Here is a 24,016-nt window from a genome sequence, read left to right on the forward strand (position 1 = left end):
GTCATGTCCCCCCGTTCCCAGTGAAAGTAGCGCCCCTGGATTTCAGGCTGTTTTGAAAACCCTTTTCACAAAAGATTCATACTGACCTCTCATGGACACTGCCTCATATTGCATGTGGTCTCAATACAATTAATACACTCATCTTTATGTATGTCTCTATTGGGATAGAATTGACCTATTCAATTGTCCTGTATTTAGGAACAGAGTAATCATGATATTTTAATTGAATGATGCAGTAAATCATTTTTATTGTGCTAATGTCAAGTCAACAATAGTGAAATAATAATTTATTCAGCTTTCCAATTGTGCACGTACTGTATGTTGCAATATCACAATCACAGCAACACTTAAAGACATAATCGAAATGTGTCCAGATGGCTGAGAAGGATAAGGTTGATGTAGGCAAGGCGTGGACAGGAGTACAGTATAGGTCTTATATAACAGAGATTACTATGATTTGTGAATGTCTGTTCTAATGTTATTATGACAGCTAATAAGGCTTAGAGAACCTGGGCCGGCGCACAGCAGTGTGTGTGTGTGTGTGTGTGTATGAAATGGAGCTCGCCTCTCTCTGAGATGTCACCACAAAGGTAAGACACGATACAGAAGAGGGTATTGTTTTAAATTAATGTATGAATCAGCAATGCTATAGAGATTATTATTATTATTATCAGTCAATGAAATCAGTGTATAATGGGAACGTATTAATGGCACTTTAATGCAAGTGAATTTATATGGTGTGGTGCCTCACTAAAATATCTTGTTATTATCAATTTGATTGATTAAATAATTGCACCTTACTAAACCCTAAACCTCAACTAAACCTTGTAATAAATAATATGGAAATTGAGCAAGTTGAGGTGACTAAACTGCTTGGAGTACATTTAGTAACCATGGATTGTAAACTGTCATGGTCAAAACATAATAATGACACAACAGTAGCTAAGATGGGGAGAAGTCTGTCCATAATAAAGCGCTGCTCTACCTTCTTAACAACACTATCAACAAGGCAGGTCCTACAGGCCCTAGTTTTGTCGCACCTGGACTACTGTTCAGTCGTGTGGTCAGGTGCCACAAAAAAGGACTTAGGAAAATTGCAATTGGCTGAGAACAGGGCAGCACAGCTGGCCCTTGGATGTATACAGAGAGTTAACATTAATAATATGCATGTCAATCTCTCCTGGCTCAAAGTGGAGGAGAGATTGACTTCATCACCACTTGTATTTGTGAGAGGTATTGACATGTTGAATGCACCGAGCTGTCTGTTTGAACTACTGGCGCACAGCTCGGACACCAATGCATACCCCACAAGACATGCCACAAGAGGTGTCTTTTCATTTTATTTTTTTAGTCATTCAGCAGACACTCTTATCCAGAGCAACTTACAGTTAAATAGTGCATACATTTTCATACTGGCCCTCTGTGGGAATCGAGCCCACAACCCTTGTGTTGAAAACGCCATGCTCTACCAACTGAGCAACACGGGACCCATGTAGTCCCCAAGTCAAGAACAGACTATGGGAGGCGCAGAGTACTACATAGAGCCTTGACTACATAGAACTCTATTCCACATCAAGTAACTGATGAAAGCAGTAAAACTAGATTTAAAAAACAGATAAAAATACACCTTATGGAACAGCGGGGACTGTGAAGCTACACTAACATAGGCACAGACACATGCATTCACACACACGATAACATACGCACTATACACACACGTACACGTGGATTTTGTATTGTAGATATGTGGTAGGGGTGGAGTAGGGGCCTGAGGGAACACAGTGTGTTGTGAAATCTGTGAATGTATTGTAATGTTTTTAAAATTGTATAACTTCCTTAATTTTGCTGGACCCCAGGAAGAGTAGCTGCTGCCTTTGCAGCAACTAATGGGGATCCATAATAAAAACAAATACAAACACTTTAACCCTATTCTCAACTGGCTGGTAGAGCATGTTTTGACAATGATTCTTATTTTTTTGGGACAAAATATCTTCCCTTGAACTTGATTGGTCAACTACCCCAGCCCTCCTGCATCAATTTACATAATTTGTCTCCTTTTGGGTTGCTGCAGTTCAGTGTTGTGGCACTAACTTTGCCCACTCAGATGGCTGTCAGAAAACTCAAAATCAGTCACCAAAGATATGGAATAAAAGGCAGGATTTCAGTTGGTGAGGGATTAATATTGCACCATTCCTGTTAGTAGAGAACTTGAAGAGTAGGAATATGAAAATAAATAGTTAAAATGTAAAAATGCTAAAAAGACAATAAAATAAAATGTGCTCAAACAGGCGGTTGATGTCAGTAGAAAAGTATGGTGGACTAAGAATAGGATACATTTATTTAGGTGAAAAATATGATTGAATTGTTGACACACTACATTAGGCAACATAAATAGGGCCCCGTGTAGTTCAGTTGGTAGAGCATGGCGCTTGCAACGCCAGGGTTGTGGGTTCATTTCCCACGCGGGGCCAGTATGAAAAATGTATGCACTCACTAACTGTAAGTCGCTCTGGATAAGAGCGTCTGGTAAATGACTAAAATGTAAATAGGTTAAACCACATTTTCTGACTCATCGTGGCACTCCACTCAAACTATCTTTTGGAATGTTTTTCATTTTGCATGTTAGCAGTCAAGTTTTCAAGATATTGGACTTTCAAGGATCAAAGTGTCAAAAAAGTTGGAAGTTTCAGGTTAAATATTTTTTTAAACAAGAGACAGTTAAAGGGTTTTAAGCAATGAACCGTCTTGGTACGAGGCTGGTCAATCTAGTCACTAGAAAGTTTATAATACTGTGATAGAGAGACATATCTGCAACAGTTATTGACTATATTTTCTTTATTCTTCCAATTGTACCAGCTACTGGACTCTTCGTTACCACACAGTCTCGCACAGGTGCCGTAGGTGAAGTTCGCCAGTTGCTCATTCTGTAACCCTACAGAAGCTCTGTCAGTAACTTCAGACCTAGCCATCTGCACTTGTTGTTCTTGAGGGCATATTGACTTTACATCTCCGCATGAGGCTGAGCTAAGTCTGTGAACTACTCCTGGTACCTGCACTGCACCTGTTTCTCCCCTTCCACTGGACCAAGAGGCTATCTTGTCCCGCTGGAAGTCAACAAATGACTTCAGGTGTCTGCATAAGGCCAGCCACCACAGTACACTACACACTATAACCCTGCACTTCATCATATAATATTGTCCACTGGACCAAGGAGCTAGCTTGTCCTCCATAGGGTTCAACAACTGACTTCAGTTCTAAGGTTTAAACTGATTCTGTGAACTACCCCCACTACGGTACATACTGTCCACTATGCCCACGGTGCCGGTGCCGCGGCCAGCCTACTCCCAGGCCAGAGAGAACCTGGTGAAGGCCATCCCACCCAAGATCATCTGCCTACTGGCCTGCGGAGGATGGGACTGCCGCTATGAAGGACCAGCCTGCTGGAGGCCCAGCCAACAAGCTGTACAGGGACTCTTCTCACACTGGTGAGGAGGGGGGAGAGGGGGAGAGGGAGGGAAGGAGGGAAAGAGAAACGGAAGACATAGAGGTGGGGAGGGAGAGATCTACATGGGAAGAGAGTGAGGATTGGAAGTTCTATATTCACTTCTGTTCTGTTCACAGGGTGACTGATGACATTGTGGCCATGGCACGACCCTCCTCTCACCTCATCAAGAAATACAGCATCATAGAGCAGTTCCAACGGTAAATAGTAATGTATGTGTGCATGCCTGCCTGCCTACTCGCTTTCTCCTCTAGCTGATCCTGTTCTCTCTGACCAGGTTGAACATCAAGTCCATCATCAACATGCAGTTGCCTGGGGAGCACGCTCACTGTGGCCCTCCTCTGGAGCCAGACACTGGATTCACTTACTCCCCACAAACCTTTATGGAGAATGATAGTAAGATTATACTGTATTTATACCTACAGTATATCTACAACACACACGCTACTTTAGGATAGTCCCTGTGGCCTTTTTTAAATGAAATACGTGTTCTTGTCTTTCCTTCTGTGTGTGTGTGTGTGCTTGTGGTGCAGTCTTCTTCTTCAACTTTGGCATGCCAGACTTCGGTGTGTCGTCTCTCGTGGGGATAATGGATGTAGTGAAGGTGTTAGCCTTCGCTGTGAAAGAGGGAAAGGTGGCGGTGCACTGTCACGCAGGCTTGGGGAGGACAGGTGTGTGAATTTTCTCAGTACATACATTGTCTTTATTGTTCAGTTCATTTAAAAATATACATTGACTGCAATCAGAAACATATTGTCCATAAACGATCCTGCAAAAATGGGCACACCTCCTGTCATTGTTGACAGGTGTCCTGATAGCCTGCTACCTGGTCTACACTCTGCGTGTGAGCCCCAGTGAGGCGGTCCACTACGTGCGTATCAAACGTCCCCGTTCCATCCAGACCCGGGACCAGATCAGCCTGGTGTTTGACTTTGCCCGTCTTCTGGGCCGTCAGCTGGCCCAGTACCCTGACCTGAGCCTGCGCCATGGGGCCCACTTCACCCTGCTGCAGTACCTGCACCGTCAGGCCCTCCTCCTCCATGGCCAGGAGGCCCGCACCCTTAGGCACACTCCCAAGGTGTCTGTTTTGTTTAATTATTTTGGCAACACTATCTTTTTTTAAATTCAATTAGGTAATAAGTCATGTAGGGGAGAGTGGGGTAAGTTGAGCCACCTTGTTTCTAGGAAACCATATACCAAATGAATCATTTGACAAATATGTAGGAAGAAGTCATAATTTCATGGAGTCTGTGAAGGAAGAAACCACATGGAAAAAGTGGTAAGCAAGTTAGGTAAAAAAAAAGGATTTTCACCAAATCAAATGAATTTATTGTGTTAGAGGTTTCATGATGCTTGTATCTAAACCAAAGTATATAATTTTAAGATTGTTCTGTACATCAGCTAGGGTCTCTATAAGCTTCAAAATAAAGGTCCTAAACCTAGCATGAAAGTGCATCCTTGTAGCTGTGTGGGCTAATATAGTCAAAATGTTTGCCTTCGGGTAGGTTGAGCCAATGGTTGAGCCTAGGGTCTCTATAAGCTTCAAAATAAAGGTCCTAAACCTAGCATGAAAGTGCATGAAAGTGCAAGTTGAGCAAATTTAAGTGTTTTCTTCCCAGGCATAATGCAAGGAAATATCGCTGGGATATGAGTTAACAACAGGGCCGGGCCTATGTTAAAAGTAGTGTTTGTTAGGTGTTAGGCAAGTTGAGCAAATTTAAGTGTTTTCTTCCCAGGCATAATGCAAGGAAATATCGCTGGGATATGAGTTAACAACAGGGCCGGGCCTATGTTAAAAGTAGTGTTTGTTAGGTGTTAAGCCTGTGTTAAAAGATGCTTAAAATGATTAAAAGACAAAAAGCGATTGTGATTGTGTTGAATATAAAGATAAAAAGGTAGTGGTAATATTTCATTTAGTAGAAATCTGTAGGTGGCTTAACTTTTTTGGGGGGAACAAGCTATGTTTTCAAAACCTGTCATGTTTACATTAATTCTATTTTTTTCCAGATATACACAACATCCTGAAATATATGTAGACATCATTGTTAGAAATAATATTATATTTACCTTGACGGAGTGATGCTGAATGTAAAAAATGGCTCAACTTACTCTGCTCTCCCCTACCTCCCTTGTGGTTGTCTGGAGGGTCTGGCTTTGGGTCCAACACAGATCACTCCCCATTCACTCTGCTCTCCCTCTCCATCCACCACTCTTTCCAGTACCCCATGGGTTCCTGTATCTGTTTCTAAAAGCTATCTGTTTTCATAATGATCATCATTTAGGTGGTGTACCTGCTCTGTGGCCGTCTTACAGCCCTGGCCTTGGGCCTGCCTGCCTCTCCGGAGGTGCATGCTGAGCTGGAGAGAAGGGCAGAACTGCGGGCCCTGGGCAGGGCTGTGAGGGAGACCCTGGTGGCCAAGCAGTACCTGCCCCTGCTCAGTGAGGTCCATAGGGGGTCCTGGGGAGGGTCTGGGTCTGTGTCCTCCTGGGACGAACCAGAAGGGTTTCTGGAGAGGAAGAGACAGGTACTGCTGGATAAACGCAGCTACAGCGACTCAGACCTCAGCAAGATCACTGTAAAACAGGTAATGGTTAACATCAGGGTTAGGCTGAGCATACACATCTTCTAAAATCTTAACAACTTGGACGTGTTCAAATTTTCCGATTTCCTTGTCCCAAATCTTTCATTCCGTCCATCCTCAACCATAAGACGTGGGTGCTCACGTTACACAATGATTTCCTAGTTGATCCTGCCCCACGTTTCTCGGTTGTCGTAGGAAGAAGATACAGACACGCAAACAGCAAGCTGCTTTATTAGTGTGCACATTATTATGTACAGAAACATAAAAAAAGAAACGGAGGCGCAGAATATAGACCCGCAAATGGTTGGGCAGATGTAGGCAATATGGACTTTCTATTCTACACAGGGAATTGGAGGTAATATAAACATTTAATATTGAAAAGGCAGCTGTGTTCTCTCCACAGCTCCATAAACCTGTCCATCATCTCAGTCCACACGTTGCGTGTTGTTGTTGCTTTCCTCTTCACCATCATTGTTTTGGTCTCACATGCTGAGTGCTGCATTGGCTATTGGCAGTAGTCCTTGCCCAATAGCGACGTAGCCCTGCTCATACTACAAAATGCACGACCAAATCTGGAGTCTGGAGAACAGAATAGCCGTCATCGGTGCGTCCTTGACCCGCTCAAACTATGTGAGTCCCGACGTACTGATCCTAGCCCAAGTTCAAAGGATTTCACCCTGACCAAAACAATTTGTCCAGGATGGCAAAAGCGTGGCGAGTTTGTGGTGAAAATGAGTAGTGTATCCCGGGCATTAGTGGTTACATGTGGTACATTCTTGAAAATTAGGTTAGAAAAATCTGCATTGGTATTGGCAACATTCAGAGCCTTGATATTAACCTTTTTGCTTTATTTTCTTCCAGGATCTTGAGTTGGGCTCATACTGCACTGTACTAGCTAGGAGTAAGAGAGACTGGTCTGGGTTAGAGCAGATTAGACCTGACCTGAGACCTATGAGGCCAGTCCAGCCCACCCCTACAGCTGGCCTCTGTTCCAGCCCTGAGGACTCACAAAGACTCAACCTCCCAGCAGGCAGTGGGGCAACCAACAGTAACTGTTCTTTGAAGAGTTTAAAGTGCACTGCCAAGAGGGCACCAGCATTTCACAAATTCAACTCTTACATTGAGGTGAGCATCAGACTGTGTTACTGTGGGCATACTAGTAAAAGTGTCAATTTGTTTTATTTAAAGCACATTTCTTAGTACACTATTTCCTGTGCTCTGCAGTTACGTAAAAACCAGCGTAAGTCCGGACAGGCCTCAGTGGCTCGGGCAGTTGCCACGGAGATGGCAGATCTAAACTCCCCTGGAGAGACAGTTCTACAGAGGACAGCACTGCTACAGGTAATCAACTGTTACAGCAGGTTATCACAAGTTGAGGTGTAGTGTACACTGTCTGGAAGTTACTGAGCTACTAAAGCCATTAACGCTTGTTGTGCAGATCAAGATTTGGTCCCTCCTGAATTGATTTAAATGAAATGGAATTTACCCTAACTATGATTACAACATATGGGAATGGGATACCTTAATCTGTCATGGGCTGCCTACCTGTAACCGGAATCCTGACTGCACTCTGTTCTGTCTGTCTGTGTTGACTGACAGGAGGAGCTGAACAGCAGTGAGTGTGCCTGGGCCCTACTGGTCACAGAGTCTGATCCGCACATACTCAGCTCTCTATTGTGGACCTGGCTGGAAAAACTCAAGGTCAGAGGGCTCAGATAAAGATAAAAAATGGCCGACTACAGAGTTAAACGTCTCCAACTGCAACCGATAACTCTTTCTATACTCTCTCTCCCTTTATACTCTCACTCTCTTACTCTCTCTCCCTTTATACTCTCACTCTCTTACACTCTCCTGCTTTTTATACTCTCTATCCCTCTCCAGGAGCCTGTTCTGAGTGCAGATGACGTAGAGAGGTTGACCTCAGTATCTCAACACATGAACCATCTCAGTGTGCTAACGAAGGTGAGAGACCCAGTCAGACCATTGACACACGTTTAACCGTGTCATGGCTTACTTCAGGGTCTTCAACCTCCTCTTACGTTCATAAAATGATGTTGAACGCATCAGCAACTATTGTGTATGTGTGTGTGTGCATGTTGTCCCAGCAGCCCCAGCGCCACACCATGTCCTGTTTGCTGGGTTGTGTGGGTCAGGTGACCAGTCTGTGTCCTCAGAGAGAGGAGGCCGTGCTACGACGCCTGATACAAGCACTCACCTGGGTGAGTCTGTTGGTGTGTGCCTGAGTGTGTGTGGCAGTCATTGTTCAAATTAATGTCTAACTATTGTTCTCTGTTTTCAATAGCACCCTCAGGGGGAGATGGAGAGCTATAAAGTCCTGATGAGAATCCTCAAGTCCAGCATCAGACAAACACTCCATAACCATAACTCCCTCACACTGACCTCAGACTACACAAAAACCTGCTCAAAAGGAGGAAACAAATGATTGATTGGTTGATGGGTTAATTGGTTGTACAAATTTAACTTCATAACCCTTTGTATGAAGGGTCAAAGGGTTGTTAAATTTCTAGTGTTTTATTTTCTATGACTAGGTGCAGTAAGCTCTTTACTGTGTTAGTGGTGTTTGGTTGGGTGTAGATTGTATGAAGCATGGTCATGATCCTGATATTGGAGTATATTCTCTCTGCACATTACACAATAAAAATATTTGTACCATTGACCTAATCCCTGCGTGTGTTAATGTTTTAACATCTTACATACACACTGAACAAAAATATAAATGCAACATGTAAAGTGTTGGTCCCATATTTCATGAGCTGAAATAAAAGATCCCAGAAATGTTCCATATGCACAAAAAGCTTATTTCTCTCAAATGTGCACAAATTTGTTTACATCCCTGTTAGTGAGCATTTCTCCTTTGCCAAGATAATCCATCCACATGACAGGTGGCATATCAAGAAGCTGATTAAACATCATGATCATTACACAGGTGGACCTTGTGCTGGGGACAACAAAAGGCCACTTTAAAATGTGCAGTTTTGTCACACAACACAATGCCAAAGATGTTGAAGGGTTTTGAGGGAGCGTGCAATTGGCATGCTGACTGCAGGAATGCCCACCAGAACTGTTGGCAGAGAGTTGAATGTTAATTTCTCTACCATAAGCCGCCTCCAACGTCGTTTTAGAGAATTTGGCAGTATGTCCAACCCGACCTCACAACTGAAGACCATGTGTAATCACGCCAGCCCAGGACCTCCACATCTGGCCTCTTCATCTGTAGGATCGTCTGAGACCAGTCACCAGGACAGCTGATGAAACTGTGGGTTTGCACAACTGAAGGATTTCTGTCAGAAATGGTCTCAGGGAAGCTCATCTGCGTGCTCGTTGTCCAGGGTCTTGACCTGACTGCAGTTCGGTGTCGTAACCGACATCAGTGGGCAAATGCTCACCTTCAATGGCCACTGGCATGCTGGAGAAGTGTTCTCTTCACGGATTAATTTGTATGGCGTCGTGTGGGCGAGCGGTTTGCTGATGTCAACTTTGTGAACAGAGTGCGCCATGGTGGCGGTGGGGTTATGTTATGGGCAGACATAAATTACGGAAAATGAAAACAATTGCCTTTTACCGATGGCAATTTGAATGCACAGAGATACTTTGACGAGATCCTGAGGCCCATTGTCGTGCCATTCATCCGCCGCCATCACCTCATGTTTCAGCATGATAATGCACGGCCCCATGTCGCAAGGATCTGTACACAATTCCTGGAAGCTGAAAATGTCCCAGTTCTTCCAAGGAGCATGTTTGGGATGCTCTGGCTCGACGTGTACGACAGCGTGTTCCAGTTCCCGCCAATATCCAGCAACTTCACTCAGCCATTGAAGAGGAGTGAGACGACACTCCACAAGCCACAATCAACAGCCTGATCAACTCTATGCGAAGGAGATGTGTCGCACTGTATGAGGCAAATGCATGTTACGTATCTTTGTTCATTGTAGTTATTTTTACTAGATACAGTTGGTGGGGGGAGCAATACCTCACCTTTCAAAGTACAAAGCTGTATGTTTCTCTTGTGATACAGAAAATGTCCTGTCTAACATACTGTATCACTAGATGGTACTATAACCCAACAATGAACTACAGACATGGAAACCTGTGATTTGAAGAACCATATTTTGTATTAAACAAACAATATACATAGAAAGAGTACATTCTTAATTTGTATCAGTCCAGTGCAGTAATGACTGAATATGCTACTACTTATGGCACTTCAACATGATACCCTCTCCCACCTGTGCTACTGCTTACTTACTCAATACTCTTCATCCCCATTGGAACATACTGTAAGGCCGCAATAAGCTCCCTCAACATCTTCCTGTGTTACTATGGGTGCATCATCCCAATAGCCCGAACTGGCTTCCTCTCCTTGTCGCTTTCCCTTCATCTGCACATATTGCTTTCACCTATCCTGTTTTTTACATTTCACTGTACTTGTGCCTGTGACATTAAAACTTGAAACTAGTAAAGATGGAGGAGTGGAGATGAGGAGAGGAAGCTACTTTAGACTTTTGAGATAGATCCAGCTGCCTGCCACTCAACAACACTACAAGTCCTACGTGGTCCTCTGTAGCTCAATTGGTAGAGCATGGCGCTTGTAATGCCAGGGTAGTGGGTTCGATCCCCGGGACCACCCATACTTAAAAATGTATGCGCACATGACTGTAAGTCGCTTTGGATAAAAGCGTCTGCTAAATGGCATATTATTATTATTAAGTCCTGATCAGAGGCAGTTCTTTGTCTCTCAGTTCTAGAATCTTCAAAGCTACTCATCGATTCTTCAGCAGTAAAGGGGTTGTTACAAGAGAAACCATTTGTTTCTGGTTAATGCCCAAGGTTTATGAGTTCTACGATGCACCAGGCACATACCATAAGTAACATCTTCCAAAGGTGTCAAAAACACAGGATTAGAACATACTGTAATGGAGAGTGGGGTAAGTTGAGCCACCCTTGTTTCTAGGAAACCATACACAAAATGAATAATTTGACCAAATATGTAGGAAGAGGTCATCATTTCATGGAGTCTGTAAAGGAAGAAACCACATGGAAAAAGTGGTAAGCAAGTTAGGTCCAAAAAATTGATTTTGTGATGCTTGTATCTAAACCAAAGTAGATACTTTTAAGATTGTTCTATATATCAGTTGGGGTCTCTATAAGCTTCAATATGAGGTCCGAAACCTAGCATGAAAGTGCATCCTGCTAATATAGTCAAAATGCTTGCCTTGGGCAAAGTTGAGAAAATGTAAGTGTTTTCTTCCCAGGCGTAATGCAAGGCATTATTGCTGGTATATGAGGTAACAACAGGGCCTGGCCTATGCTAAAAGTGTTTTAAAAAGTGCAAAGTGTTTGTTAGGTGTTAAAATATATTTACAATTATTAAAAGACAAAAAGTGATTGAGTTGAATTGTGTTTGGGAAATGAAGTGACATGGTTTTAAAAAAGGTAGTGGTAATATTTCATTCAGTACAGAAATTTGTAAGCGGCTTAACTTACCCTGTCCCGCGGCTCAATTTACCCCATCCCCAGGGTAAATTGTGCCAAGAGTAAGAAATATAACAAATGGCTCAACTTACCCTACTCTCCCCTACTTAACATCTCACAAGACAGACCACTGCACTGGAAAGAAAGATACAGGAGACAGCAAAGAAACTCCATCACATGATTCAAGTTTCAGTTCAACCCACAGAACATCAAGAGCAAAACTGCATCTTGATACTCTTTAACAGGTTTCCATCATCCATCTATCTGAAATTACAGGATTGGTTGGATGAGGGAAGGAAGCCACTGTAGAGTACTGAGACACACCCTAAGACAGGGGTCAGCAACAGGAGGCCCATGGGCCAAAACCGTCCTGCAAGTGATTTATTTTGGCCCACCAAGGGTTTTAGCCAGAAAAACTTTCTGATTTTAATCTTTGGTAAAAAAAAAAGTCTAAAACCACCGAGAATTCAGCTAAGACTTTCATTTAGGAAATCGGTTCCCCAGGTATTCCCACAAATAAAAAAAGAGACATATGTGATTGTGTCTCAATCTAATCAAATACAATCTATTTTTGGGGCTTAGTTGTGGTCAACTTGTGATGTACAAATTATTATAATTATTTTCCGGCCCCCTGACCATCCACCCTGACAAAAATCGGCCTGCGTCTGAATCTAGAACCCCTACCCTAAGACGTCCCTGAAATAATACACTGACAAGTGCACTTTGGTCCTCACAGCACACCGTACACAAAGGCTATAGAGCTTGTACCCGGTCAGGGCTAAGCTCCAGTGGTCCCATTATAGATATCTTCTTGGTCTCCTTCCTTTCCTCATCTCATTACCTTGTCTTCTTCCCCACTGACTTGACCCGGCAGGGCAGGTGAAAGCACTATGATGGGAGTCAGTCCAATCCATAGCCATTAGCAATCTTTAAGAGAAGGAAGTGCATTGGCAAAGTCTCCAACAGCACAGTTTCCCACTACCTCCAGCTGTCACTCAAACGTGAGCCCCCATTCATCCATAGAGTTTCCTGGTCAGGTACTCCCTTCACTCGCACAGAACCCTCTTTGTGCTCCTGATCCATGGGACAACAATTGCAAAGCAACTTTTTTATGTTTAGTGTGAAAGCCACTTCTCTCCCTCAGCTTCCCCCTGCGTTCTCCCTGCTGTCACTCGAACATGGTTTGTGCCAGACCAGTCTGCCTGAAGGTCTCGGGCACCTGTCTGGAGTGCTGGATCTTGGCGGACAGGTCCTCAAACACGTCGTTCTGGTACACAGCCGTGGCCGTGCGGTAGATAAACATCACCAAGGACTCAAGACCCCTCATCCCTAGGTTCACCCCACAACCTGGACGGAGGAGGGGGGAGGGAAAAGGAGAGGAAGGGAGGAGAGATGGAGAGGAGAGAGTGGGGGGATAAGAGAAAGAGATACGTTTTATCCTTGCTGTGAGTGCAGTATCTATCAAACATACATAGTAAGAAGAAGAATCTGAAATAATGTGGTCTTGGGAGAGATACAGTATGTTATATACGCTTATCTTACACTCTTAGAAAAAATTGTGCTATCTATGGTGCTATCTTTATTTGACTGTCCCCATAGGAGAACCCTTTGAAGAACCCTTTTTGGTTTGAGTGTAAATACTTAAAATATGAGATAAAAACTCAAAAGGGGTTAGTGATTTCATAAACCCCTCATTAAGAAAAACACTTAAATGTAGCCTAAGAGTAACTGAAAGGTATTCTAAAAGATGCTGAAATGTTGTCAAGTAAAAAGCAGCCTCACGGCATTCAGTACAGTAAGTTAGTGAGTCAGACTACTTAATCTCATCCATCCATCTCTCTCTCAAGTGTCTTCTCCTTCTAAATATAGGGGTCCTTGACAAGAAAGGTTGGTCATTTATTTTACCTGTGGGAAAACTGAGCACTATGTTGATGATGATGAAGTCAGGGAGTTACAGGTACCTGCATTGGTGATGACAGTGTTTGCACGTACACTTTAGGGTTAAATGGCGGGAACCTGGTTACCGAGATTTACCACCCAAAACCACTCCCTTTTTCCGGGATAAATAACTGCGAGAAACCGGTCAATTATAATAAATCAGCATGATATGAAATGGAACTGTTAAATTATATGCAATGTCTAAATATGGCTTCTCTATGGCCTTCTCTATGCTATCTGCATGATCAATCATCAACGCTCATGGTGGGAACAGACAGCCCATATCAGTATGGAGTGCAGTTCACAATGCATGTAGACCTACTGTATCAACTCATGGTACATTTCTTTCTTGTGACAGGTAGGCCTACATTTGCTGCAGAATAGCCTATGCTACAGTAATATAAGGACCGAATGCACGTCTAATTTACACATCTCCATCTGGCTTTCGGGGGTAACCTTAATTTTTTATTGTAAAGATTTTTTTTTTAATTGCAGCTGCATAGTTTTGAAATAGCCTGTCACTCAAATATCATTGCTTTAAATCTGAGTATGCGTGAGCAGTCTTCCTCCCTCTCATCAATTCCATTCAAATTGCATCCAATGTAGATAATCAGATAGATAGATAGATAGATAGATAGATGTCCTAGCCTACCTCTTTCAGGTAATAAATTCAATGCAGTATTAGCCTTATATTTAGCTAATGAATGATGGGTTATGCATGCCTTCTAACTAGCCTCTGTATCTTGCGCAATATGCACGCACCTGGCCTCTCTCCTTAAAAAACACTCCTTAGCTCTTGGAGTACCATGCAGGAAAAGCTAGAATAGCTTGCTGGATTTTTTTCATTTCTTATACCAACAGACAATTCGAAGAGGGATGCAAGCGCTTGATTTTTTAATGTTAAGAACAGCAGCCAATAGAACTCACGGGTAGTTTGAAGAGCGAACGCGTGATGGCGGTAGACTATAGCAGTTATTTATTCAGACCCATAACCATTCAATCTTCATAAAGAGAAGTGAAAGCAGTCTGCATCTAAGTCTTATATTATTCAAGCATGTCATTAGAATGATGGAGATAAGGACAACGAAACGTATTTCATTTAACTGTTGAAAGTGAGGAAGGAATGAGGCAACAATAGAGAGGGAAAGAGGAGGAAGGCTAGCCTATGCTTATGTGCTGCACCAGAATTGCTTGTTCTCTTCATCATGGTTTGAACGATGTGCGTAATTCCAGTCCATATAATACAGTATATTACATTAATACAGTTCACACTCAAAAAGATTAGCCTACTGGAGCTTGTTTCATTTACCCAAGCGAGTATGTGCGCTCTCTCTCTCTCTCTCTCTCTCTCTCTCTCTCTCTCTCTCTCTCTCTCTCTCTCTCTCTCTCTCTCTCTCTCTCTCTCTCTCTCTCTCTCTCTCTCTCTCTCTCTCTCTCTCTCTCTCTCTCTCTCTCTCTCTCTCTCTCTCTCTCTCTCTCTCTCTCTCTCTCTCTCTCCCTCTCCCCCTCTCTCTCTCTCTCTCTCTCTCTCTCCCTCCCTCCCTCCCTCCCTCCCTCCCTCCCTCCCTCCCTCTGGTGCCAGAATTGTATATATTTCAAACCCAAGTTTGTCAAAGACTGCAGTCACCCAAGTCATAGACTGTTCTCTCTTCTACCGCACAGCAAGCGGTATCGGAGCGCCAAGTCTAGGTCCAAAAGGCTCCTTAACAGCTTCTACCCCCAAGACATAAGACTGCTGAACAATTAATCAAACCTTTGGCCCAGGAACATCAGAGCTGATGACATCACATTCATATATCCATCAGTCAGGTAACAGATAAGAACCAAGACAGCACACAGCCTGAGTGCCCAACAAACCTGACATACAGTACAGTAACACCTGAAGTACACCTGATAACAAAAACGGGCTTCAGCCTGTCACTGACTACCTTCATCCATGGATGGATCTCAATGGCAATGCTGTAAAGTACTTGAGTAAAAATACTTTAAAGTACTACTTAAGTAGTTTTTTGGGGTATCTGTACTTTACTTTACTATTTATATTTTTGACAAATTTTACTTTTACTTCACCACATTCCTAAAGAAAATAAAGTACTTTTTACTCCATTTATTTGCCCTGACACCCAAAAGTACTCGTTACATTTTGACAGGAAAATGGTCCAATTCACACACTTATCAAGAGAACATCCATGGTCATTCCTACTGCCTCTGATCTTGTGGACTCAAACACAAATGCTTCGTTTGTAAATTATGTCTGAGTGTTGGAGTGTGCCCCTGGCTATCCGTCAACAAAAAAAAAATATATAAAAATGTGCCCTCTGGTTTGCTTAATATAAGGAATTTGAAATGATTTATACTTGTACTTTAGATACTTGAGTACATTTTAGCAATTCCATTTCCATTTCATACTAAAGTGTATTTAAAACCAAATACTTTGACTTTTACTCAAGTAGTATTTTACTGGGTGACTTTCACTTTTACTTGAGTCATTTTCTATTAAGGTATCTTTACTTTTACTAAAGTATGAGAATTGAGTCGTTTTTCCACCACCGCTCAATGGTCCCATAATGTAATAAGGACAATAATGTATATTGGAGATGTTCAGTTAACCATAAACACACAAAGGGCAGGTTTAACAGACCAACATTGAACAGGCCCAAATAGCTAGTGTAGACAGCTCTTACGGCCTCCCTAGAGATGTACTGTTTATATAAGAGTTCTATATTGTGTTCAGTTGTGGAACACCAGGGCTCTGTTTGATCAGTGTGTGTGTGTGTGTGTGTGTGTGTGTGTCTGACCTGTCTCTGGTCCAGTCTCTCTATAGTAGCGTTAGCCTCGTACGCGTGGCAGGACTCTACGGTGTAGTCAGAGCTGATACCCAGCACAGAGCTTGAGTCCCCATACGACCCATCAGCCACCACTATAACACGTGGCCAATCAGAACCTGGGATCCTCTGCAAGTACTCCTCTGTGAACTGATAAACAGGAAGAACAGAGCGAGAGAGGGAAAATCTACAGTGAGGGAAAAAAGTATTTGATCCCCTTCTGATTTTGTACGTTTGCCCACTGACAAAGACATGATCAGTCTATAATTGTAATGGTAGGTTTATTTGAACAGTGAGAGACAGAATAACAACAACAAAAATCCAGAAAAACACATGTCAAAAATGTTATTAAAATGCAAATATATGAGGGAAATAAGTATTTGACCCCCTCTCAATCAGAAAGATTTCTGGCTCCCAGGTGTCTTTTATACAGGTAACGAGATGAGATTAGGAGCACACTCTTAAAGGGAGTGCTCCTAATCTCAGCTTGTTACCTGTATAAAAGACACATGTCCACAGAAGCAATCAATCAATCAGATTCCAAACTCTCCACCATGGCCAAGACCAAAGAGCTCTCCAAGCAGCTTGGTGAGAAGGTGGCAACAGCAACAGTTGGTGCGATTATTCACAAATGGAAGAAACACAAAAGAACTATCAATCTCCCTCGGCCTGGGGCTCCATGCAAGGTCTCACCTCGTGGAGTTGCAATGATCATGAGAACGGTGAGGAATCAGCCCAGAACTACACGGGAGGATCTTGTCAATGATCTCAAGGCAGCTGGGACCATAGTCACCAAGAAAACAATTGGTAACACACTACGCCGTGAAGGACTGAAATCCTGCAGCGCCCGCAAGGTCCCCCTGCTCAAGAAAGCACATATACAGGCCCGTCTGAAGTTTGCCAATGAACATCTGAATGATTCAGAGGAGAACTGGGTGAAAGTGTTGTGGTCAGATGAGACCAAAATCGAGCTCTTTGGCATCAACTCAACTCGCCGTGTTTGGAGGAGGAGGAATACTGCCTATGACCCCAAGAACACCATCCCCACCGTCAAACATGGAGGTGGAAACATTATGCTTTGGGGGTGTTTTTCTGCTAAGGGGACAGGTCAACTTCACCGCATCAAAGGGACGATGGACGGGGCCATGTACCGTCAAATCTTGGGTGAGAACCTCCTTCCCTCAGCCAGGGCATTGAAAATGGGTCGTGGATGGGTATTCCAGCATGACAATGACCCAAAACACACGGCCAAGCAACAAAGGAGTGGCTCAAGAAGAAGCACATTAAGGTCCTGGAGTGGCCTAGCCAGTCTCTAGACCTTAATCCCATAGAAAATCTGTGGAGGGAGCTGAAGGTTTGAGTTGCCAAACGTCAGCCTCGAAACCTTAATGACTTGGAGAAGATCTGCAAAGAGGAGTGGGACAAAATCCCTCCTGAGATGTGTGCAAACCTGGTGGCCAACTACAACATTTACATTTACATTTACGTCATTTAGCAGACGCTCTTATCCAGAGCGACTTACATGAAACGTCTGACCTCTGTGATTGCCAACAAGGGTTTTGCCACCAAGTACGAAGTCATGTTTTGCAGAGGGGTCAAATACTTATTTCCCTCATTAAAATGCAAATCAATTTATAACATTTTTGACAAGCGTTATTCTGTCTCTCACTGTTCAAATAAACCTACCATAAAAATTATAGACTGATCTTGTCTTTGGCAGTGGGCAAACATACAAAATCAGCAGGGGATCAAATACTTTTTTCCCTCACTGTAGATAGATAGATAGCGAGAGATGGTAGCTGATGAGGAAAAAAACAGCCAATTGACAACCAATTGAGATACATACTCGTAGTGTACAAAACATGAGATACTGACCAGGTGATTCTAGGTGAAAGCTATGATCCCTTATTGATGTCACCTGTTGAATCCACATCAATCAGTGTAGATGAAGGGGAGGAAACAGGTTAAAGAAGGGTTTTTAATCCTTGAGACAATTGAGTCATGGATTGTGTGTGCCATTCAGAGGGTGAATGGGCAAGACAAAAGATTTAAGTGCCTTTGAACGGAGTACGGTAGTAGGTGCCAGGCGCACCGGCTTGAGTGTGTCAACAACTGCAACGCTGCTGGGTTTTTCACACTCAACAGTTTTCCGTGAGTATCAAGAATGGTCCACCACCAAAAGGACATCCAGCCAACTTGACACAACTGTGGGAAGCATTGGAATCAACATGGGCCAGCATCCCTGTGGAACAAATTGAGACAAAAGTGGGTGCAACTCAATATTAGTGTTCCTAATGTTTTGTACACTCAGTGTAAACATTACACATATTCATACCCTCCCTTTCTCTCTCCACACCCCTCTTTCTCTATATGTCTCTCTTTCTGTCTAAACAAACAGGCTCATCCTTAAAGTGGTATGACATCAGAGACATACCAGTTAAATACAGCTTAGAGGATCAAACTTAACACCACATCTAAAATACCAAACAATAACAGAAGCATGGCTCACTCCATATATGGAGCTCTATGTTTGAGACAACTTTGTGTCTCTGTGTGTATGTGTATGTGTGTGTGCCTGCATAGGGTGCAACCGTGCGTGTGTATGTGTCTGGCTGGCTCTGATGTCCTGGTTTGTTAAGGCACTGGTGCATGTCTGTGATAAGGCTAAGTGTCCAGAGCCATAGAGCAGGGCAGTGATCTGGGGTAAACACTACCACACACACACCCACACAGTGTCATGTTCAAACCTATGCCTATCTGTATCAGGGCTGAAGAAACCTGAACAGAGGGATAAATCAAATACTGAACAACCAATGGGGATTATCATTGTCATGGCAATTGGCATTGAATGATTCATAAAAAATGGCATGAATGGGCCTCCCGAGTGGCGGCGCACAATTGGAGACCCATGAGGCGGTGTACAATTGGCCCAGCGTCGTCTGGGTTAGGGAATGTCCTTGTCCCATCGCACTCTATCGACTCCTGTGGCGGGCCGGGCGCTGACACGGTCGCCAGTTGTACGGTGTTTCCTCTGACACATTGGTGCGGCTGGCTTCCGGGTTAAGCGAGCAGTGTGTCAAGAAGCAGTGCGGCTTGGCAGGGTCATGTTTCGGAGGACGCATGGCTCTTGACCTTCGCCTCTCCCTAGTCCGTATGGGAGTTACAGCAATGGGACAAGACTGTAACTACCAATTGGGGAGAAAAAGGGTTAAAAAGTAAACAACAAAGAAATGCCATAAACTGATCAAAAAGCGCCAGTGAGAAACTCTGGCCAGCCAACAGTAAGGACTTAGGGCAGTGATCCTCAACCCATCTCATGGAGAGCTGCAGTACTGCAGGGTTTTGTTCTAGCTCAGCAGTAAAACACATGACTCAGCTGATAATGATCAGTTGATTGACGGCACTGATTGAGGTGTGATGGCACTTATCTGGGACAAAAACATGCAATACTTATGTGGCTCTAGAGGAGCAGGACTGAGGGTCACTGCCTTACAGAATATACACTGCTCTAAAAAATAAAGGGAACACTAAAATAACACATCCTAGATCTGAATGAATGAAATAATCTTATTACATACTTTTTTCTTTACATAGTTGAATGTGCTGACAACAAAATCACACAAAAATTATCAATGGAAATCAAATTTATCAACCCATGGAGGTCTGGATTTGGAGTCACACTCAAAATTAAAGTGGAAAACCACAGGTCTAGCATTGTCTTGCATTAGGAGGAACCCAGGGCCAACCGCATCAGCATATGGTCTCACAAGGGGTCTTCGGATCTCATCTCGGTACCTAATGGCAGTCAGGCTACCTCTGGCGAGCACATGGAGGGCTGTGCGGCCCCCCAAAGAAATGCCACCCCACACCATGACTGACCCACCGCCAAACCGGTCATGCTGGAGGATGTTGCAGGCAGCAGAACGTTCTCCACGGCGTCTCCAGACTCTGTCACGTCTGTCACATGTGCTCAGTGTGAACCTGCTTTCATCTGTGAAGAGCACAGGGCGCCCGTGGCGAATTTGCCAATCTTGGTGTTCTCTGGCAAATGCCAAACGTCCTGCACGGTGTTGGGCTGTAAGCACAACCCCCACCTGTGGACGTCGGGCCCTCATACCACCCTCATGGAGTCTGTTTCTGACCGTTTGAGCAGACACATGCACATTTGTGGCCTGCTGGAGGTCATTTTGCAGGGCTCTGGCAGTGCTCCTCCTGCTCCTCCTTGCACAAAGGCGGAGGTAGCGGTCCTGCTGAAGGGTTGTTGCCCTCCTACGGCCTCCTTCACGTCTCCTGATGTACTGGCCTGTCTCCTGGTAGCGCCTCCATGCTCTGGACACTACGCTGACAGACACAGCAAACCTTCTTGCCACAGCTCGCATTGATGTGCCATCCTGGATGAGCTGCACTACCTGAGCCACTTGTGTGGGTTGTAGACTCCGTCTCATGCTACCACTAGAGTGAAAGCACCGCCAGCATTCAAAAGTGACCAAAACATCAGCCAGGAAGCATAGGAACTGAGAAGTGGTCTGTGGTCACCACCTGCAGAACCACTCCTTTATTGGGGTTGTCTTGCTAATTGCCTATAATTTCCACCTGTTGTCTATTCCATTTGCACAACAGCATGTGAAATGTATTGTCAATCAGTGGTGCTTCCTAAGTGGACAGTTTGATTTCACAGAAGTGTGATTGACTTGGAGTTACATTGTGTTGTTTAAGTGTTCCCTTCATTTTTTGAGCAGTGTAGAAAACATGAGGCCAGGTGCAGTTGAAGTCTGAAGTTTACATACACTTAGGTTGGAGTCATTAAAACTTGTTTTTCAACCACTCCACACATTTCTTGTTAACAAACTATAGTTTTGGCAAGTCCGTTAGGACATCTACTTTGTGCATGACAAGTAATTTTTCCAACAATTGTTTACACACAGATTATTTCACTTATAATTCACTGTATCACAATTCCAGTGGGTCAGAAGTTTACATACACTAAGTTGACTGTGCCTTTAAACAGCTTGGAAAATTCCAGAAAATGATGTAATGGCTTTAGAAGCTTCTGATAGGCTAATTGACATAATTTGAGTAAATTGGAGGTGTACCTGTGGATGTATTTCAAGGTCTATCTTCAAACTCAGTGCCTCTTTGCTTGACGTCATGGGAAAATCTAAAGAAATCAGCCAAGACCTCAGAAATAAAATTGTACACCTCCACAAGTCTGGTTCATCCTTGGGAGCAATTTCCAAATGCCTGAAGGTACCACGTTCATCTGTACAAACAATAGTACGCAAGTATAAACACCATGGGACCACGCAGCCATCATACCGCTCAGGAAGGAGACACGTTCTGTCTCCTAGAGATGAACGTACTTTGGTGCGAAAAGTGCAAATCAATCCCAGAACAACAGCAAAGGACCTTGTGAAGATGCTGGAGGAAACAGCTACAAAAGTATCTATATCCACAGTAAAACGAGTCCTATATCGACATAACCTGAAAGGCCGCTCAACAAGGAAGAAGCCACTGCTCCAAAACCGCCATCAAAAAGCCAGACTACGGTGTGCAACTGCACATCGGGACAAAGATCGTACTTTTTGGAGAAATGTCTTCTGGTCTGATGAAACAAAAATAGAACTGTTTGGCCATAATGACCATCGTTATGTTTGGAGGATAAAGGGGGCAGCTTGCAAGCCGAGGAACACCATTCCAACCTTGAAGCACTTTGACAACAAAGTCAAGATATTGGAGTGACCATCCCAAAGCCCTGACCTCAATCCTATAGAAAATGTGTGGGCAGAACTGAAAAAGCGTGTGCGAGCAAGGAGGCCTACAAACCTGACTCAGTTACACCAGCTCTGTCAGGAGGAATGGGCCAAAATTCACCCACTTTATTGTGGGAAGCTTGTGGAAGGCTACCCGAAACGTTTGACCCAAGTTAAACAATTTAAAGGCAATGCTACCAAATACTAATTGAGTGTATGTAAACTTCTGACCCACTGGGAATGTGATGAAAGAAATAAAAGCTGAAATAAATAATTCTCTCTACTATTATTCTGACATTTCACATTCTTAAAATAAAGTGGTGATCCTAACTGACCTAAGACAGGGCATTTTTACTAGGATTAAATGTCAGGAATTGTGAAAAACTGAGTTTAAATGTATTTGGCTAAGGTGTACAGTGGGGAAAAAAGTATTTAGTCAGCCACCAATTGTGCAAGTCAACTATGACAGACAAAATGAGAAAAAAAATCCAGAAAATCACATTGTAGGACTTTTTATGAATTTATTTGCAAATTATGTTGTAATGGGGTGACACTCTAGATCCAAACTGCTACAGACCTATATCCATCCTGCCCTGCCTTTCGAAAGTATTTGAAAGCCAAGTTAACAAACAGATCACCGACCATTTCGAATACCACCGTACCTTCTCCGCTATGCAATCCGGTTTCCGAGCTGGTCATGGGTGCACTTCAGCCACGCTCAAGGTCCTAAACGATATTATAACCGCGATTGATAATAGACAGTACTGTGCAGCCGTCTTCATCGACCTGGCCAAGGCTTCCGACTCTGTCAACCACCGCATTCTTATTGGCAGACTAAATAGCCTTGGTTTCTCAAATGACTGCCTCGCCTGGTTCACCAACTACTTCTCAGATAGAGTTCAGTGTGTCAAATCGGAGGGCCTGTTGTCTGGACCTATGGCAGTCTCTATGGGGGTGCCACAGGGTTCAATTCTTGGGCCGACACTTTTCTCCGTGTATATCAATGATGTCGCTCTTGCTGCTGGTGACTCTCAGATCCACCTCTACGCAGACGACACCATTTTGTATACATCTGGCCCTTCATTGGACACTGTGTTAACAAACCTCCAAACGAGCTTCAATGCCATACAACACTCCTTCAGTAGCCTCCAACTGCTCTTAAACACTAGTAAAACTAAATGCATGCTTTTCAATCGAACGCTGCTGGCACCCGCCCACCCGACTAGAATCACCACTCTTGACGGGTCTGACCTAGAGTATGTGGACAACTACAAATACCTAGGTGTCTGGTTAGACTGTAAACTCTCCTTCCAGACTCACATAAAGAATCTCCAATCCAAAGTTAAATCTAGAATCGGCTTCCTATTTCGCAACAAAGCCTCCTTCACTCATGCTGCCAAACATGCCCTCGTAAACTGACTATCCTACCGATCCTTGACTTCGGCGATGTCATTTACAAAATAGCCTCCAACACTCTACTCAGCAAATTGGATGTAGTCTATCACAGTGCCATCCGTTTTGTCTCCAAAGCCCCATACGCTACCCACCACTGTGACCTGTACGCTCTTGTTGGCTGGTCCTCACTACATGTTCGTCGTCAAACCCACTGGCTCCAGGCCATCTATAAATCACTGCTAGGCAAATCCCCGCCTTATCTTAGCTCATTGGTCACCATAGCAGCACCCACCCGTAGTCTGCGCTCCAGCAGGTATATCTCACTGGTCATTCCCAAAGCCAACACCTCCTTTGGCCGCCATTCCTTCCAGTTCTCTGCTGCCAACGACTGGAACGAATTGCAAAAATCTCTGAAGCTGGAGACTCTTATCTCCCTCACTAACTTTAAGCATCAGTTGTCAGAGCACCTTACCGATCACTGCACCTGTACACAGCCCATCTGAAATTAGCCCACCCAACTACCTCATCCCT

The 24,016-nt window shown here is 43.7% G+C and overlaps 1 protein-coding gene across 1 annotated transcript; it reads left to right on the plus strand.

Annotated features, from left to right (window-relative positions):
• Positions 1-514: 514 nt before the first annotated feature.
• On the plus strand, positions 515-8,707 carry zgc:77752 (uncharacterized protein LOC393862 homolog). The gene is made up of 13 exons (XM_041890963.1): positions 515-590; positions 2,857-3,485; positions 3,622-3,702; positions 3,780-3,898; positions 4,036-4,173; positions 4,309-4,580; positions 5,785-6,087; positions 6,946-7,209; positions 7,309-7,425; positions 7,684-7,785; positions 7,966-8,046; positions 8,193-8,303; positions 8,387-8,707. Exons 2-13 carry the CDS (start codon positions 3,310-3,312, stop codon positions 8,525-8,527), a joined length of 1,905 nt encoding a protein of 634 aa, XP_041746897.1. The 5' UTR covers positions 515-590; positions 2,857-3,309; the 3' UTR covers positions 8,528-8,707.
• The last annotated feature ends 15,309 nt before the right edge of the window (positions 8,708-24,016 follow it).

This window comes from Coregonus clupeaformis, unplaced genomic scaffold (assembly GCF_020615455.1).
Source record: "Coregonus clupeaformis isolate EN_2021a unplaced genomic scaffold, ASM2061545v1 scaf0128, whole genome shotgun sequence".
NCBI classification, from domain to species: domain Eukaryota; kingdom Metazoa; phylum Chordata; class Actinopteri; order Salmoniformes; family Salmonidae; genus Coregonus; species Coregonus clupeaformis.

Coding starts and splice junctions, on each gene's coding strand:
- zgc:77752 (XM_041890963.1), top strand. CDS start 3,310: ATGCCCACGGTGCCGGTGCCGCGGCCAGCCTACTCCCAGGCCAGAGAG. Junction 7,210..7,308: donor AATTCAACTCTTACATTGAG/GTGAGCATCAGA, acceptor TGTGCTCTGCAG/TTACGTAAAAACCAGCGTAA. Junction 8,304..8,386: donor TGATACAAGCACTCACCTGG/GTGAGTCTGTTG, acceptor TGTTTTCAATAG/CACCCTCAGGGGGAGATGGA.